At 38.5% G+C, this 18,708-nt stretch overlaps 1 protein-coding gene, 2 long non-coding RNA genes and 2 pseudogenes across 3 annotated transcripts in view; 3 read left to right on the top strand and 2 right to left on the bottom strand.

Annotated features, from left to right (window-relative positions):
* The window catches only part of LOC141899886 (poly(A)-specific ribonuclease PNLDC1-like), a 146,434-nt gene that overhangs the window by 60,969 nt on the left and 66,757 nt on the right, over positions 1-18,708 (bottom strand). The window contains exon 8 of the mRNA XM_074786491.1: positions 10,774-10,874. Coding sequence (XP_074642592.1) covers positions 10,774-10,874 — 101 coding nt within the window. The remainder of the gene's footprint in view (positions 1-10,773; positions 10,875-18,708) is intronic.
* On the top strand, positions 330-1,434 carry LOC141900550 (uncharacterized). The gene is made up of 5 exons (XR_012618719.1): positions 330-385; positions 776-834; positions 934-997; positions 1,168-1,251; positions 1,359-1,434. It is a non-coding gene; the product is annotated as an uncharacterized LOC141900550 (long non-coding RNA).
* On the bottom strand, positions 2,419-8,421 carry LOC141900177 (uncharacterized). The gene is made up of 4 exons (XR_012618668.1): positions 8,194-8,421; positions 7,712-7,877; positions 4,422-4,502; positions 2,419-2,762 (listed from the first exon to the last, which is right to left on the bottom strand). It is a non-coding gene; the product is annotated as an uncharacterized LOC141900177 (long non-coding RNA).
* On the top strand, positions 12,897-14,970 carry LOC141900810 (uncharacterized; annotated as a pseudogene).
* Positions 15,546-17,688, top strand: LOC141900811 (uncharacterized; annotated as a pseudogene).

Genomic DNA, 18,708 nt, shown 5'->3' on the forward strand with positions numbered 1-18,708 from the left:
AATCAGCGATGGCAGGTGCACTATCCAAAGTATAAAGATGGTCACGTTTTAAGAAAAATTCTGACAAAAACCACTCATCACGACGATACGCGATAAGGCAATAACGACTAACAATGTGAGCGCGTAGTTAAGCAAGGGCGCGCTATTTTTAACTTTCTGATCGCGTGACTTCATGACGTCACGAGGCATAATGCTAGTGAATAGGAAAATCTACGGTTTTTAGTGGCATGTTTCTTGCGCTATTTAGCATAATCGTCCCCTGCCAGATTGCAAATAACATTCAACTGGCCTGGCTCCACCGCGCTAAATTTGCCGTTTTTTGAAATTTCCCCGACGTTGTCGCCTGTCCGGCTCGAAAGTCTAGCGATAATCGGACGACCTATGTGTAAGTATACCACCAAATACATCAGGAAATACTTAATCTGAGGATAAGAATAATTATATCTGTAAACATAGCGCTGAGCGTGAGCTTATCTAGTTTTAATTGATATATTATAAGTGGTGTTTTTGTAACCGTATCGCTGAGAAATCGTGTCGCTCCTAACCCGGAAATAAGTTTTAGTCGATTTCGATCATCATTCAAATTTGCAGTATCTTTATCTTTATAGGCCTTGCCTCATTTGAACACCGAATTTAGTGATATCCATGAGAGATAATTCATATTGAATCGTATGTTCAATAGTAGAGAGGCCTGATTCATGTCCAAAAGCAAAGCCAAATCAAATAGTAGTCCCCTTTTAGACTTTCTGTTCGAATATCCACTTTTCTCTTTCAGGATATTTTTCGTCGTTTAAATTCCTACTGTACTCATAAAATAAGATATCGTCTCGTGAGGTAGGCTCAAAAATCAGTCATTTTTCAAATCGAAAACTTTTTCTTGGACTTTGAAATAAAAAAATTGATCAATCATGCATGTAACTTCAATAATTTCAGATTTTTCGTGGTCCTTCAGTGGCAGGCTGCCGTCGGGTGGGGCCCTTCAATATCGTCTAGTGAGGTAGGCCGAAAAATGTATTTCATACTAAAAAGTTCTCCTCGGGCTAAAAATTCCTTGATTAAGCTGTACTTTTGTTTATAATTTCAGATTTTTCGCAGTCGCAGTGTCAGTCTATACCAAAAAGTTAAAAATTCCTTGATTAAGCTGTAGTTTTTTGTTTATAATTTCAGATTCGCAGTGTCAAGAGTCCAACCGCAAGTGTTGATATTGATATCGTTTAGACTGCAGTCTGGCCATATTTTTAATTTAGTCAGGTGAGGTAAACCAACAATTTAATTTCGTATGCTAAGTTGAAAAACCATCTCATGCTTACAAATAAGCGGTTACTTTGTTACTTGAATTGGCATGATTTCAATTTCAGAATGGCAGAAAATTTTGACAGGAAAGTTGGTCAAGGCAAACGTAAGCTTTATTATGGGTCCAACCAGAAAAGTAAGAAAAATAAAGCTTAAGTAAAAAAAATGATCGAAGCAAGTACGTATATCAATACAATTCTTTTTATGTCCCAGTAGTTTCATTCTTCACTCCCAAAATGCCAACTATGAATCATGCCTATGCCTCGGCTGTGCCCATTGCATTTTGCTGGCAAGTTAGTTATTCATGAATAAGGTATACATTTTCGATTTTTGATTTGTAAGTATATTTGTTAAAAATATAATCTATAGCTGCATTCAAATGAGAGTGAAAAATAAACTTTGGAATTTGTTATTTAAATTAAGTGTTTATTTTCTGATTGAATAAAAACAATAATTATATTTTCTGACTTATTTTCTGACTTTTTAAGTTCTGATTTATTTTTCAAAAAGGAACTGATTTCTAAACATGCTCTGAATCAAAGTATCTAGGGATCATGAAGATCTTAAATGGCAATTCTCAAATAAATGTGTTTCGTGTATAGTCTACTCCTGTTGTGCCTATTAACCCATTCCCCCCCTAAGCCAATATCAGTATTGAAACATTAATAAGAGTCTCGTATGTATTCTTGGAAAACAGGCCTCAGGTTTACAATGTATACAATGCACATGTTCATATTTAAGAATTGTTCAGAAAAAGGAGGTGAAGTAATTATATTATGATGACTGCCAGTGAGTGAGACTGAGAATTTGAGGGTTTATGAGTGACAACAACCCACAATAACAAAAGGGTAGAACTCTCACCACTATTCCATTGGCATTTATCTGGATTGTTGTTAACTACAAACTTAAGAACTCAAATGAACCCTAGCAAGTGTAAAGACACAATGTTCTACGTATAATGTTATTGTGGGTCTTATATTTGAAATGGAAAGAAATTATGATAAAAATGGTTAGGTAAGTTGAATTATATTTACTAACTGGTGACTAATACTTCCTATTTATGAATATATGGATTAATGAGAAAACAACAAAACTAAATTAATTAGTACCATATGTACACTTCCATTGATCTTTTATTTCAACTGATAATGATCGACATTGGTTTATAAATGAAGGGACTCGTATGCATGAAAATTAATTCATTGAAATTGATTGTATTTTACCATCTATTGATTCAATAGGAAATGCAAAATGGGGAAATACGAGCCTATTGAGTGAAAGTGTGTCTAGCCAGTTTTCTCCTCAATCGCAAACTTCATTTGACGAAAAAGAATCAAATATTCAGCCTCCATTTACCAGTACTCCATTTACGTCCCCTGTTATGTATGTACCAAGTACCAACGTTGAAACATCTGTACCGACCTATCATTTCAAAGAGGATCGCAGCTGTCAAACGGAGAACACTGCAACTGAAAATAAACAAGAAATTAAGATCAAACTACTTGAGTCGAAAATGAGACAGATAGAAAGTGAGAAATTGGTTTTGCAATCAGAAAATGTAAATTTAGCAGAGCAAATCAAAATTAAAGATCAGAAATTAGAAGAGTTACAAAATCAGATATTGCAATACGAACAATATGAATCTCTAATCAGAAATAAAAGCTTATTAGAAATATGCAGAGGAAATATGAATAGCATCTTCGATGCTCGTCACTTAACGAAGTCTCGCCCTGAAAAGTTTTGCAAATTGAGCATCCCTAATGTCCCATCATCAGCGGCAAGTTCCCAAACTCTAGAAGCTCGAGCATTGACAATGAAAAATGTATTAGACACAATATCAGCTAAACCAATCAATTCATATCAGAGCAGCATCACGCTTTCAACATTTCTATCACACAATCCCAAATTATCTAAATCTGCAATAGACCATTTTCAACAATTACATCTACTCAAACCATTAACCGCATCGCAATCTGTTGAATTAAAACTTGCTCTGCGTCTGCCGATGAGACGACTTTTCGACTTGAAACGGGTTCTAAAAAGCTATGGAACGCCAATCTTTCCATCTGCAAACAAAATCCGACAAGAGATCTTGCAGAGGGGAAAATCTTTCACCCCCTATATCACTGTAGGCCAAACAGAATTAGAAGTTAATTCGAGAACCCATGAAAAAAAGACAGCTCCTCATGCAACTCTGACCAATTTGAAGTTACAAATTCAAAGAACTGTACAAAATCTATCTGACCGAAAGAAAATGAGTTTTCATCCAAATTTTCACAATGAAGTTTGGGTCAAAGTGGGTATTGACAAGGGAGGGGGTAGTACAAAAATGATATACTCGGTTATAAATGGGGAAGGGAACAACAGTGCAGATGCCAGCGAAATGATTGGCTATTTTGAAGGCACTGATATTGTTGAGAATATGAGAACGGTATTCGGGATTTTCAAAGATGAAATCGATGCTAATGATATCACTATATCAACAATGATTGATAATAGAAAATTAGATTTGCCTGTTAGGATGTTCCTCATTGGGGATTATGCATATCTGTGTAACTGCATGGGTCACCAGGGGCCCTCGGCTACCTATCCCTGTTTATGGTGCCAAGTAAAACTTGAAGATCTTAGGAAAAAGAACAGAACACCACACAATCCATCTTCCCATCCATATCAAAACCGTACTATCGCATCATATCTCGAAAATTCATCAAAATCACCACAATCATTCGGCCCAGAAACCTTGAGTATTTCATCATCAATGCTATTCAAACCATCAGACATGCTTCATCTCGTTCCTCCAGTTCTCCATATTTCCCTAGGATTAGGCCACCGTTTCTTTGAGATGATGGAAAACAAGTGCAAAGAACACGACCAGACAAACTTAAGGGAATCGAACCCTGAATTAAACAAAAAATGGCAAGACCAATCAGAAGTAGTTTCAAAATTAAGACTAGAAATCGAATCGAAACAATTGTCTTTTGAATCATCCAGCCAATTACTTAATCTCATGAAAATTTCCCACCGTAAAGGTTCATCGGTAATTGACTGCACGGCATCCATCTGCTTCATTCGCTCTATTGAAAATGCAAACCCAAATGAATATACATACTGCGTAGATTGCAACTTACCCTTTCATAAACAATGCGTATCGAATCCTGATGAATTTAGGTGTATAGAATGTTTTACTGGTCGCAAACCATCAGCAGATTCTATCATAAAAAAACAAAACATCATCATCACAAAGCTAAAAAAAGACATCTCAACTTTGAAAACACAAATAGCCCCGGAACAATCTCTTCTGAATGAAATTTTCAAAGAAATTAATAGTATTCAAGGACCGACCCAAAAAAAACTCAACAATATCCTATCTGAGATTGGTATTGATCGACAGGCCTACCATTCGAATAGTTTTGTCGGCAATCATATCCATAAAATGTTCAAAATCGATGAATCAAAAGGAATCAATAATCCGCGTAAATTATGTGAAGCACTAGAATTTGACCCAGCTACTCAGTCATTATTCCAACTTTTGTGTGAGAAATTTCACTCAATCTATACATTATATACGGCAAACCGTTTCCTTGAAAATTCTGAAGTTGAAGAACTAGGTAGGCTTTGTGATGATTTCGGTATGTGGTATCCGAACGCGTTTCCGGACACAAACATCACTCCGAAAATGCACATGCTAATTTATCATGTACCAGAATTTGTTCGTGTCTGGAGGACAATTGGCATGTTTGGCGAACAAGGACTGGAATCTAAACATGCTAGTGTCAATAAAGATGGACGAGTTTATTGCACTATAAGGGACAATATTCTACGAACCAAGTTAATCTTCATTAATCAGGGTCTATATACTACGAAAACGCTAAGTATTGAAACTGTTCCACGCAAATGTCTGTGCGGTGGATTTTTTATAACTAAACAAAATGAACGAAAATGTCAAAAATGTAGTAAGAGCTAAATTTTCAATCAAGTACCAAACATCTAGGCCTATACTTTGTTATGTGCATTTTCGGAGTGATAGTAATATTTTCACCGTGATGTCTGACAGTAGAGAAGTGGATGGGAAATGGGCAACTTTATGGTTTTTAAACCATAGAGTTATGTTCGGGTTTATTCCCTCCCGCTCGCTCTACTGTCAGTCTATTAACTATTAATGTATTCTGTATATCTATGTCTGTCTATGTCTGTCTATCTATCTGTTTGTCTGACAGTAGAGAAGTGGATGGGAAATGGGCAACTTTATGGTTTTTAAACCATAAAGTTATGTTCGGGTTTATTCCCTCCCGCTCGCTCTACTGTCAGCCTATTAACTATTAATGTATTCTGTCTATCTATGTCTGTCTATGTCTGTCTATATATCTGTTTGTCTGACAGTAGAGAAGTGGATGGGAAATGGGCAACTTTATGGTTTTTAAAACATAGAGTTATGTTCGGGTTTATTCCCTCCCGCTCGCTCTACTGTCAGTCTATTAACTATTAATGTATTCTGTCTATCTATGTCTGTCTGTCTGTCTGTCTATCTATCTGTTTGTCTGACAGTAGAGAAGTGGATGGGAAATGGGCAACTTTATGGTTTTTAAACCATAGAGTTATGTTCGGGTTTATTCCCTCCCGCTCGCTCTACTGTCAGTCTATTAACTATTAATGTATTCTGTCTATCTATGTCTGTCTATGTCTGTCTATATATCTGTTTGTCTGACAGTAGAGAAGTGGATGGGAAATGGGCAACTTTATGGTTTTTAAAACATAGAGTTATGTTCGGGTTTATTCCCTCCCGCTCGCTCTACTGTCAGTCTATTAACTATTAATGTATTCTGTCTATCTATGTCTGTCTGTCTGTCTGTCTATCTATCTGTTTGTCTGACAGTAGAGAAGTGGATGGGAAATGGGCAACTTTATGGTTTTTAAACCATACAGTTATGTTCGGGTTTATTCCCTCCCGCTCGCTCTACTGTCAGTCTATTAACTATTAATGTATTCTGTCTATCTATGTCTGTCTATGTCTGTCTATCTATCTGTTTGTCTGACAGTAGAGAAGTGGATGGGAAATGGGCAACTTTATGGTTTTTAAACCATAGAGTTATGTTCGGGTTTATTCCCTCCCGCTCGCTCTACTGTCAGTCTATTAACTATTAATGTATTCTGTCTATCTATGTCTGTCTGTCTGTCTGTCTATCTATCTGTTTGTCTGACAGTAGAGAAGTGGATGGGAAATGGGCAACTTTATGGTTTTTAAACCATAGAGTTATGTTCGGGTTTATTCCCTCCCGCTCGCTCTACTGTCAGTCTATTAACTATTAATGCATTCTGTCTATCTATGTCTGTCTATGTCTGTCTATCTATCTGTTTGTCTGACAGTAGAGAAGTGGATGGGAAATGGGCAACTTTATGGTTTTTAAACCATAGAGTTATGTTCGGGTTTATTCCCTCCCGCTCGCTCTACTGTCAGTCTATTAACTATTAATGTATTCTGTCTATCTATGTCTGTCTGTCTGTCTGTCTATCTATCTGTTTGTCTGACAGTAGAGAAGTGGATGGGAAATGGGCAACTTTATGGTTTTTAAACCATAGAGTTATGTTCGGGTTTATTCCCTCCCGCTCGCTCTACTGTCAGTCTATTAACTATTAATGCATTCTGTCTATCTATGTCTGTCTATGTCTGTCTATCTATCTGTTTGTCTGACAGTAGAGAAGTGGATGGGAAATGGGCAACTTTATGGTTTTTAAACCATAGAGTTATGTTCGGGTTTATTCCCTCCCGCTCGCTCTACTGTCAGTCTATTAACTATTAATGTATTCTGTCTATCTATGTCTGTCTGTCTGTCTGTCTATCTATCTGTTTGTCTGACAGTAGAGAAGTGGATGGGAAATGGGCAACTTTATGGTTTTTAAACCATAGAGTTATGTTCGGGTTTATTCCCTCCCGCACGCTCTACTGTCAGTCTATTAACTATTAATGTATTCTGTCTATCTATGTCTGTCTGTCTGTCTATCTATCTGTTTGTCTGACAGTAGAGAAGTGGATGGGAAATGGGCAACTTTATGGTTTTTAAACCATAGAGTTATGTTCGGGTTTATTCCCTCCCGCTCGCTCTACTGTCAGTCTATTAACTATTAATGTATTCTGTCTATCTATGTCTGTCTATGTCTGTCTATATATCTGTTTGTCTGACAGTAGAGAAGTGGATGGGAAATGGGCAACTTTATGGTTTTTAAACCATAGAGTTATGTTCGGGTTTGTTCCCTCCCGCTCGCTCTACTGTCAGCCGTAGCCTATAGTCCTATACGAATAAAGTAAACAATTAAGATATAATCTGCTTACCAGTTATTACTTCGTACATGGGGCAGGGAGGTTAAAAAATCAGAATTTCGTGCTTACGTCTGTTCGTAGGCCTATGAGATATTGACTTACCGAGATATAACTGTGGCCACAGCCACATTATCAGCCAAATCATCTTTCCTGTTGGTGAATTCCATCCTTTTCTTAAAACATGAAATTCTGGTCCACTTATTTTCGACTGGAAAGTCTTTACGGCATAGCCAATCTGAGTTCAGTCCTGGTACAGTCTGCAATAGACCTATATTCGGATAAAAATTCATGTCACATATTCTGCCGAAACAGCTTCGGTGCATTAGGCCTTTTCATTTCAAAGTATCAGCATGAACTTTTTAGTATTGTGGAGCTGCGGTGACCTACGGCTACTACACCAGGTCCAGTCCTCCAGGACAGGAGGTCTTTCGAGTATCATTTTACTATTGAATGTCGAATTATCTGCCATTATACAAAGAGAATCTACCATACCTATTTATCATTTTGCGTAAAGAAATGGTTCAGGTGGTTTTGGTAAGCTACAAAGTCAACTAAAAGCCTACACACGTATCAGCAGTACTTACTGTCAGCTGGTCAGTCGACTCGAGAACCCGGAAATAGAACAGAAATATTGCATTTCAGAGGCAAATACAGCATCTATCGTACGCATTTACACCAATTAAGCCATCGTTATCTTCCTTCATCTGTTGCCAATATCAAATATGATATCGTATGCACATAATCCAGTGTTATCCTGTGAAATCTTTGAATTTGACGTCAAAAATTATTGAAAACATCGCCGACGGCGGCCATTTTAGGAAAATCACCACCAGGAGGACCACTGCGTATTTTTATAATGAAATATGATTTTATCAATCTAAAAACCACAAAAACATATTTCCTGAATGAATATCTGTTAAAGATTTAGAACAATGATTGAAAATTCATATTATGACACACAGCGCAGCGCAAAAATATAATCAGCAAGTTCACGCACGGTAACTAAGGACGCGCACGTACGCCACTGTCAAGGGTCAAGGTCAAATTCAGCTGAAAGCTTGTACACTCGTGTCATGGTAGGCTGAACCTAACAAAGTGTGATATTATTTACTAAAAATTACTCGGGTTCATTTAAAAAATTTTTTTTCAGATTACGTCAAGTTATGCTTTGCAGAAGTTTTTAACAACATAAAGAGACGCCCGCATGATTCCTCTAAAATAAATGTACCAGCCACATTGATCGCGGATCGCAAAAGGGTAGTTAAGGATGAAGCGGTAATCTACCATACATCAAGATTCAAGAAGGTTACCGAAAAGGTCAAAGGAAAATCAAAATCAACTGTCCTCGCTACTCAACCTAAAAAGCGATTTCGAAAACTGACTGTCAACACCGAATCTATTGATGAAGTGATTCGCGAGGTTCTGGAAAGTGACTTGGTTGACAATTAATAACCACTTGACTATTTACTGCTGTTAATATCATTGTAGTTATTTGAATTCCTTGTTACTCGGCTCAAGATGACATGATTGACAACTTTTTTAATGCAAAATATATACAAATCATTTATTCTTGTAAATTAATAAAATATTTTATACATTGCAACTAAAAATTGCGTTTTAGTTTTCTAATGGAGGTAGACGGAATCCTCTGAATTGCTGATCCTCTTCGAGAACATCTTCTTTTGGGAAATGTGCCCTGATGCATGACACGATACATGCAGGCAATATAACTCTATTGTTTTTGCCGCAGAATCCCCAGCACCATCGAACACACTGTCTATATGCAATGTGCCTATATTTGTCTGGTAAAGGTCCCTCAAACGCTTTACGGCCATACTGCGAACGAAACCCATACCATGCTGTTTCCAGCACCGAAACATTCAAACACACTGACTGAAATGATGGCGTATCAGTCATGCAAGTGAAATGGTCGTCTCCTGGTCTTGCATTGATCTGGTCTAATTTATTTTTGACCCCGGGAACCTCATGGCAGCAGATACACTCTGGCTCAGTGTCCAATATCTGGCAATGACACCTAGGAAAGAGAAAATGATTTTGAATTACCACGTTCAGTCTGCAAATTGAAAGTTAAACATCCCTAGAAACTAGCTAACACAAAGATGTATGCTACGCCTCGCTCGAGTAACGTACTACAACAACTATTGTTGAGTTCGAAGACAATAACATAGGCCTATTGTGAGCAGTGAGTAATAGGCCTACCACGTTGTAATAAAAGTGTATGGTTAGTTAGACAATACTTTTTCTTAGGAATGCCGTGAATAAAATATTTGACCTTATTATGAATAGTTTTTTTTAAACAATAGTTATTCATTACCATTCATCTTGGCGATCCACGTCTAATCTATTCAGTCTATCCGGCCTGTCATCAGGTTGGTCGCCCTCTTCCGAGTCGGATGCATCTGGCTCATATAAATATGGATCTAGAATTGATTCTGCCACGTTTACAGTCTCCACAGATAATTCACTGCCCGACTCACTGTCTTCCCTTTCAATATAATTATTATCTGACGAAGAATCTTCTGAACTTTCATCGCTGTTGCTTATGTTGTTAATTGTATCCGCCATGTTTGTTTACAAAGTAACTTCTCGCGCTGACGTTTACTCACGTGACCTGCTCATTACATGTGGTCAGAGTAAACAAAACAGCGGAGATCTTACAAAAGTTAATTTTTTGGTTAAAAAAACTTCATGTAAATATTTTTAGGAGTCAATATGGAATATGTGTTACTTAATCAACAGTATAGTGGAAAAATACGATGCATATTGGAATAGTGTTCAGTAGTCCTTTAAAGAACGGCCATGCTCAGAAAAGAGCGAAAAAGGCACTCCTTGGAAAGATTTTATATTTCTAGGTGCTCAGATGAGATTTCCCAGCATTTGGGGGCCAATATCAACAATTATTTGCGTGGCAGTTAAGCACCGTTGCATGGCGGGTTACCCATGTGATGTCAAATTACCCATCATAAGGCTAAAATAGGCTATAAGGGTTTCTGAGCAGTCCAATGAATGAGCGAGATCGTGCCACCGCACACCCTCCCACTTACGCCAGATTACCTCATCCCTCACAGATTTTTTAACATTTTAACGTCTAAGAACCCAATTGAAATACAAACATAGTGATTGCTTAGTAGTGAATGACTTACCAACAGGAATTTCAATAATGACATGCTCTCCAACTTGGGCATTGACACTCCATTCAGTGATAGATGAACAACATTTCTGAAGCTCTTCTTCGTCTACATTTCTAACAAAACAAAAAAATCAAGGTCCATGGAATTTTAGACTTTGTCATGGAAATTGGAAGCTCAAGATCGAATCAAGAGCTCCAAGCTGAGGGAAACCACTTAAGGTATCAAGTACAAGAGCCCCAAAGGGCAACATGGCCAGCCATTGCATTCACGTTTCATAAATCATGCAATCTGTGAGTTATATTTCAAAATACACTCCCTGCTCAATCAGGTTTTTATAAGTAGCACAGATGGCACAAAGGAATACCTCAGATCAATTTGTTCCCTATGTCGTATTGAATTGAATGTGAAATAAACTTTAATTGGATTTGATTTTTTTCTTTGTTCAATAAAATAGAATTGATTGGATTGGATTTTATTATGCAGAATAAAATTTGATTCAAATTGCAACACATCACATGGCTTATTGGCATATCAAGGTCATCCATCCGATTTGAGAAAAGGCTACTTTTCTCGGAACTTTGTGCGAGTTGTAAAGGATGAATTTCTGTAGTGCAAATAAAAATTACTCTCAAAAACCAAATGAACTTAAAATTTCACAGAAATCGATCTTGAAGAAATACGATTCTAAATCTTAAAATAAAACCTGCATGATAGGGAGAGAATTTTGTGGGTCCAGCTAGTGCTGCCTCCTAGTATAAACTAGAGGACCAACGGTCCTGTGTTCTCGAGGCAAAGTTTTTTTTATAATATCAATGAAAACATATTACATTGATCATTCTTACTCTTTTAATTATGCAGATCTGTTCGCTTCACAACTGCCCTGGACACTACGATGGAACTGGGCGCCTCAAGACAGGGAGTGGTAGGCAGGAACAAATACATCAGATCGATTTGTTATGGCCGGTTATAGTACAAAAAGATTGACAGACCAATGTATACCACTTTCAAAGTCTTTTTAGTAATAATGTGACCGATATTAATTTAAATGAAAATCTATGATAAAGTTAACTTCATTCAAAAAAAACTTATTTCACTGTATGAAAAACGCGCATATTCATAACGTGTGCATCAATATGAGCCCTTTGTCACTGTAGTGTGTGCAGTGTGAGATACGAGTGTCATCTGCCAGCGCACGCTTGCCTCGCGTAGTATGGCTAGACGCCGACAGCTGCTACGCAATACGTCTGCAGTAAATGAATAAACAAACGCCACACTGTCATACAACTCGGTGATAATTTCAGTCTGACCGTAAAAATTAGGACTTTCAAGGACATAGTCTGCCAACCTTTCGAAGTTAAAGACTCGCCACTGACTTTCCCAGCAAAAATCAAGGAATTTAAGACTGCTACGGTACCGACCCTTGGTGCAAGGTGCCCGTTCACACCCGACTGATGTAGTCATCCGCATATTTATTAAGCTTGTAAAATAGATCTATCCGAATGAATTATTAATAAAATATTATTCAAAAATCTTTTCAATATCAACTTCTATCACCATTCAACCCAATATAATCTGAAATAATCTTGAATACAAATTGCCGGATCTATTTTTGCAGCGGATTTAACCCCATTTATCGGATCTTTCGATAATTCAATGACTGTAAAAATGGTGTGCTTTGGTACGCGGTAAACATACACAACACGATACCGACACGCTCATAATAGCTCTCTCGTTCCTCGAGAGCTAAAATGTGTATTAGTAGTGTGTCGCAATAAAAGAAAGCATGGTTGCTGCTCTGTTGAATTTAATATCACAGTGTTTGAGTGAATTTATGTTGCTTCCACTGATCCTCTCTACCATATTTTGGTAGCAGAGCGTAGTTTCAGAAGTACAGAAGTTATAGAAGGAAACAGACAAGAAAGATAGCAAGTTTATTAGAACTAGTTGATAGAAAAAAGAAGCAGTAACCATGTCCATGACAGATACTAACGTCGTCGACAACAGTAGTAGTAGCAGCAGTACGATTGAAAGATTGAATATTCTCAAAAGGCAGAAAATAGCTCAGGAAAGTGCCTTTACAAAGACCAAGAGAAAGTTAATGGGAATCTTGGTAGATGAAAGGGTTATGCCAACCTATGACCAAGTCCAAAAATCGTACAGATACAGAGATAGAACAATTAGAGAGTAGTTTCACTGAAGCTCAAAATAGCGCGATGAATTTTATGCGTGGGCTTATGGCGAATAAGTCGGCACAATGCAGTATCAACAGTCATACTAACAGTGTTCATGAAGGTTTGAATCAAGATGTTCCGTTGGTTCAAGGTCTATCGCAGCCATCTATGCCTGACGCAGTACCAGTATCAAATGACCTTTCCACGCCCGCTCCTAGATTGCATTCAGATCAGACCGCTAATGATATGTGGCGGCAAATGAGAAGGGTAGCGATCCCTGTCTTTTCTGGTGACAAGAAGACGTACGAAAACTGGAAAGCTATCTTCTATTCGTGTGTAGATCGGGCTCCGAAAACTCCTGAGTACAAACTGTTGCAGTTACGGCAGTACCTGTCTGGCGAGTTAAGCGTGGTTCAGAACCTCGGACACTCGGCTGCGGCATATGATGCAGCAAGAAAAAGGTTAGATAGACGCTTGGAGGACATCGTCGTCAGGTGGCGCTGCAATTGGAAGAAATTGAGATTTTTAGGCCAATACGTTACGGCAATGCTAGTGATGTAATGAAGTTTGCAGATCTCTTAGACGTAGCAGTAATTAATTTGAAAGAATCTGGGCAAAATGACGAATTATTAAATGGCTCGTTATACACAAAACTGTTGAAGAAAATTCCAGAATATATGCTATGCCACTACAACCGTTGGTGTTTCGAAAACAGGAAAATAGAATCGGTAGAAGTTTTGCGTGAGTGGATTATTTTAGAATCAGAATTTAGCGTAACAGTCCACAAGACGGTGAAAGGAATAAGCGGTAATAGTCAACAGTGAGCGAGCGATAATAGCTGTAAGATCTGTTCAAGTCAACATCCAATTTGGCGGTGCGAGATTTTTCGAAAAATGGACACACGATGGGAAAAAGCAAAGGAATTAACATTGTGTTTACGTTGCTTATCTGGTGATCACATGGGTAAGAATTGCAAGTTCAATCCAGAATGTGGCATCGATGGATGTAAGCAAACGCATAATCGTTTACTCCATAATAATCGCAGAAATAGTGTCGTACAGGGCCGGGTCAGTCGAAATGAACCTGGTGATCTCGAACCAGATCCCAGTGGTCAGAATTCGGAATCTCCTCAAGTTTGAAAAAACTTATTTGACTGATCAGCCATCAGAACCCCTCACGGAGGGGGAATCCGTTCGCGATAATTCTAACTTTGCGAAAAAACCTCAGTATTTGACGATGAGAACTGTTCCAGTGATCCTAAAGAATGGCCAACAATCGTTGAAGTCAATGCGTTGTTAGATGATGCGAGCACTAAAACTTACATCAACGCTGATGTTGCAGCTGAACTCGGGTTGCAGGGAAAATTTGATCGGATGAACGTTAATGTGCTAAATGATCAAACTGATACGTTTGAAACTATGCCCGTCGAATTTACAGTACAGAGTATCAATGGTCGAGTATCGAGAATCGTAAACGCACTAACTGTTCCAAAAGTCACCATGCGATTGACTGGAATAAATTTAACTGTAATTGGAAACACTTGAAAGATATTAAGTTTCCCATTCTTGGGCAGCCAGAAACAATCGATATATTAATCGGAGGCGACATGGTTGACTTGCATTATTCGATTAAAGATATACGTGGAAAACCTGGGGAGCCTATCGCGAGACTCACTCCCCTGGGCTGGACTCGCATCGGGAACCCGTGTTCAATCGAGATGTTGCACACTAACTGTACTTACTTAGTTAACAGTAATGAGATCGTGTTAACCTCCGATGAAAGGTACGCGGTTACCGTATTGGAGAATTCGATTAAAGTTGACGAGGGAAATTATCAAATCCGTACACCGTGGAGAGACGAAAAGGTTCAACTGCCCAACAATTATGATATGGCAATGAAACGACTCGAATGTACTGAGCGAAAAGTATTAAAAGATCCGGTAGTTGCACAATCATATTCCGCTACTAATGAGCAGTATTTAGATAAAGACTATATCCGTAAAGTATCGTCGAATGAGAAGAAACCTGAACAATCGTGATATTTGCCTCATTTCATCATTCTACGTCCAGACAAATCTACGACTAAAACTCGTCTGACGTATCGTTTCTGACGTGTCTGCGAAATGTGATGGAATATCGTTAAATGATGTTATTTACTTGGGACCAAACCTTCAGAACAGTTTAGTTGACGTTCTCTTACGATTTCGCAAGGAACCAGTTGCGCTTGTTAGCGACATTGCGGAAATGTATCTTCGCATAAAGATAGACCCAGATGATCGTCCGTTCAATCGATTTTTATGGCGTGATCTGGATCAGTCGAGACCTCCAGATATTTACGAATTTAACCGTGTCCTATTTGGCGTAAATTCTTCTCCCTTTGAAGCACAGTTCGTTGCACAGCATAATGCTAAGAAATACAGCGAGAAATACCCAAAAGCTGCCGAATCGGTTTTACAGTCCACATATATGGACGATACAATGGATTCTGTGCCAACCGACCATGATGCGATAGAACTGTATCAACAGCTTTCTGAGCTATGGGGAAATGCTGGGATGCGCGCCTGAAATTAACTTAGAGGACGGAGAATTACCGGCTATTAAAACACTCGGGATAATGTGGAAAGCTGCAACAGATGAATTCACATTTAACGGAAATCCTCCTAGAACTGAATTCGTTTATACTAAGCAGAATATTCTTCGTAAAATCGCGACGTTGTTTGACCCGCTTGGTTTCCATGGTCCATTGATTATTCGCGCAAAAATCATAATGCAGGAGCTTTGGGCAGCAGGTGTGGACTGGGACGATCCCATAGACATTGAGCTTGAAAACAAGATGCGAAGATGGTTCTCTGAGCTTGAGTCGTTGTCGAATATTAAAGTTGCTAGATGTTTGAGATTGTGTAAGGAAATTGATTCCGTTCAGTTTCATGTATTCATCGATGCGTCGCAAGATGCTTATGGGACTGTTATATACCAGCGAAACGTATACACTGATCAGTCTATATCTTCGTATCGTTTGTGCAAAATCGCGAGTCGCTCCACTAATGTCGATAAGTATACCGAGGCTAGAAATGATGGCTGCAGTTCTTGGTTTAGAACTAGCCAAGACCGTTGGCAAATCGTTGCGATTTCTGTTGAATCATGTCCGATTTCGGTAGGATAGTATGAACGTTCTGTGGTGGATTCGTAGTCAAAGCCGAAGCTTAAAATTGTTCATTGCGAACCGTGTTGGTGTCATCCAACTTTCGACCAGTCCGGAACAATGGCAATACGTATCTACAAAAGAGAATCCAGCGGATTTACTTACGAGTTGAACGAGATGTCCTTGTGGTGGGACGGTCCTTGTTTTCTGTACAAAAATGAGTCTCTGAGGCCTACGAAAACCTTTGAAACGGGAAAGTCTGCAGGTCACACGGAGACTAAGAAATGGTCGATTATAAATGAAACTACAGTGCTTACTGTCGCTGATGATCCGATCATTGGAGACTAAACCCAATTCGTTATTCAAGGTGGAACTTATCAGTTTGGGTTCGAGCCTGGGTTATCAGATTTTGCGAGAACTGCAGATCGGTGAAAGAACACCGAACGCGTGGTGAGCTGTTGCCGGAAGAAATTCAGAACTCCCATAATTATTTTGTGCGATTAGCTCAAAACGAATGTTTCAAAGAGGAAATAACAGCGATTATTCAAAACCGTGCTTTACCATGCAATAGTAAAATATTGCATTTGTGTCCGAAATAAGATAACAATTCGTTACTGCGGTGCGATGGTCGGTTAAAACACGCAGACTTTCTTCCGTATGATGTGCGTTATCCGGTTATATTACCCCGTAAACATTGGGTTACTAAATTGATTGTGAGGGATTATCATATTCAGGGTGACCATATCGCAGGTACAAATCACACCCTCGCTCTTGTTTAGTCGAAATACTGGATCGTTGCTGCGAGAGAAGAAATTCGTGATTGCGAAAGAGAATGCGTAGTTTGTCACAGGAGAACTGTTAAAGTGTCGAGCCAAATGATGACTCCTCTTCCGCAGATTCGACTGAAATTACCGTTGCGAGCTTTTGCGCGATCGGCCGTAGATTTCGCTGGACCATTTATTACTCTTCAGGGTCCAGGAAAATGCCGTAAAAAGCGTTATCTAAAAAGCGTTGTTTATTTACATGTTTGCTCTCCCGCGCAGTCCATCTCGAGTTGGCTACTAGTTTAGAGACTAATACATTTTTTAACGCGTTCTATAGAATGGCTAGTCGTCGAGGAATGCCGTTGGAAATGTCATCGGATAATGGAACAAACTTTGTCGGTGCTGCTCCTGAACTTAAAAAATTAGTTAGCTTGTTAGATGTAGATAATATTCGACAATCAACGGCGAATCGTGGTGTTATGTGGAAATTTAATCCACCCGCAGCCCCTCATTTTGGGGGTGTTCACGAAACAATCATTAAAAGTGCTAAGAGAGCGATTAATAGTATACTTTCAGCAGCGGATGTGAATGATGAGGAACTTGAGACAGCCTTCATCGGTGCCGAAGCGTTGCTTAACTCGAGACCGATTACATATCAGTCGTCGCATCCGGGGGATGATTTACCTCTGACGCCGAACCATTTTCTTATTGGTCAGTGCGGTGGACAGTATGCACCGGAATCAGTTGACGAAACTGACTTCAATTTGCGTAAGCGTTGGCATCGGGTACAGGAATTAGTGAGAAATGTGGTGGTTGACTGTTGGTGGTTGACAACCACAAAAAGTGGTTGACTGTTCAAAAAAACATTCAAATTGGAGATATAGTCCTTGTTATCTCGCCGGACATTGGCTTTTGGTAGAGTTCGAGTCGTGAAATTGCGCGTTGGAAACGGTACATTAGTTCGTCCTTTTACAAAACTGTGCCACTTAGAAAGTACAAGTGATGACTGAATGTTATAAGTTCTATACCTGTTGTTGCAAGTAATCTAAAAGCATAGTCTATATACATATAAGTGGTTGTGTGATTGATTTTTTGAATTTTATTCATTTATTAGAGTGGCTATAAGTTTGTTAGCTTAAATAATTACTGATGTATTGTTACGCTCCATGAACTCAAGTTGTTGTTCGGTTATAATACTTTAATTTAGTTTGAGTTTCGGGTAGGATAAGTTGACTTAAGAAAGTTTCAGGAAATAGGCATATATTTTGTATTCATAAGGTTTCTAAGGTAGTTAATTAGTCAATAAGTATTAACTTGTATTGGAGACTTTTTAAGTAATTGAAGTATTTCAATTTAGTGATTTTGTTTCTTTTTGGCTTCGATACTTACTTAATAAGTATCGAGGAGGATATGATAGAGAGAGAATTTTGTGGGTCAAGCTAGTGCTGCTTCCTAGTATAAAAAATGTGTATTAGTAGTGTGTCGAAAGCCTGGAAAAAAGAAAGCCTGGTTGCTGCTCTGTTGAATTTAAGATCACAGTGTTTGAGTGAATTTATGTTGCTTCCACTGATCCTCTCTACCACTGCAAGTAAAACAGTAGATGATACTATATATATTCACGTGAACGCCTGTTCAGTTGCACAGTGAAAAAGCCTTTCGCATCTGGAAAACATGTGCTAAATTTGCTCCTTAAAATTGTTCTCCTTTTCATGACGTCTAAATGTGATGAATATAAACATCACACATTAGTACTTAACTGTAAATAATTATTCAAAATTATGCCCAAAGATTAAACAAGAAAAGAAGAAGCCCAAGGGCTTTGACCCTGTGGTTATAGATCAGGGGTGCAGGTGGGAAATTCTAAAATATAC

Source organism: Tubulanus polymorphus, chromosome 2 (assembly GCF_964204645.1).
Source record: "Tubulanus polymorphus chromosome 2, tnTubPoly1.2, whole genome shotgun sequence".
Classification (NCBI taxonomy): domain Eukaryota; kingdom Metazoa; phylum Nemertea; class Palaeonemertea; order Tubulaniformes; family Tubulanidae; genus Tubulanus; species Tubulanus polymorphus.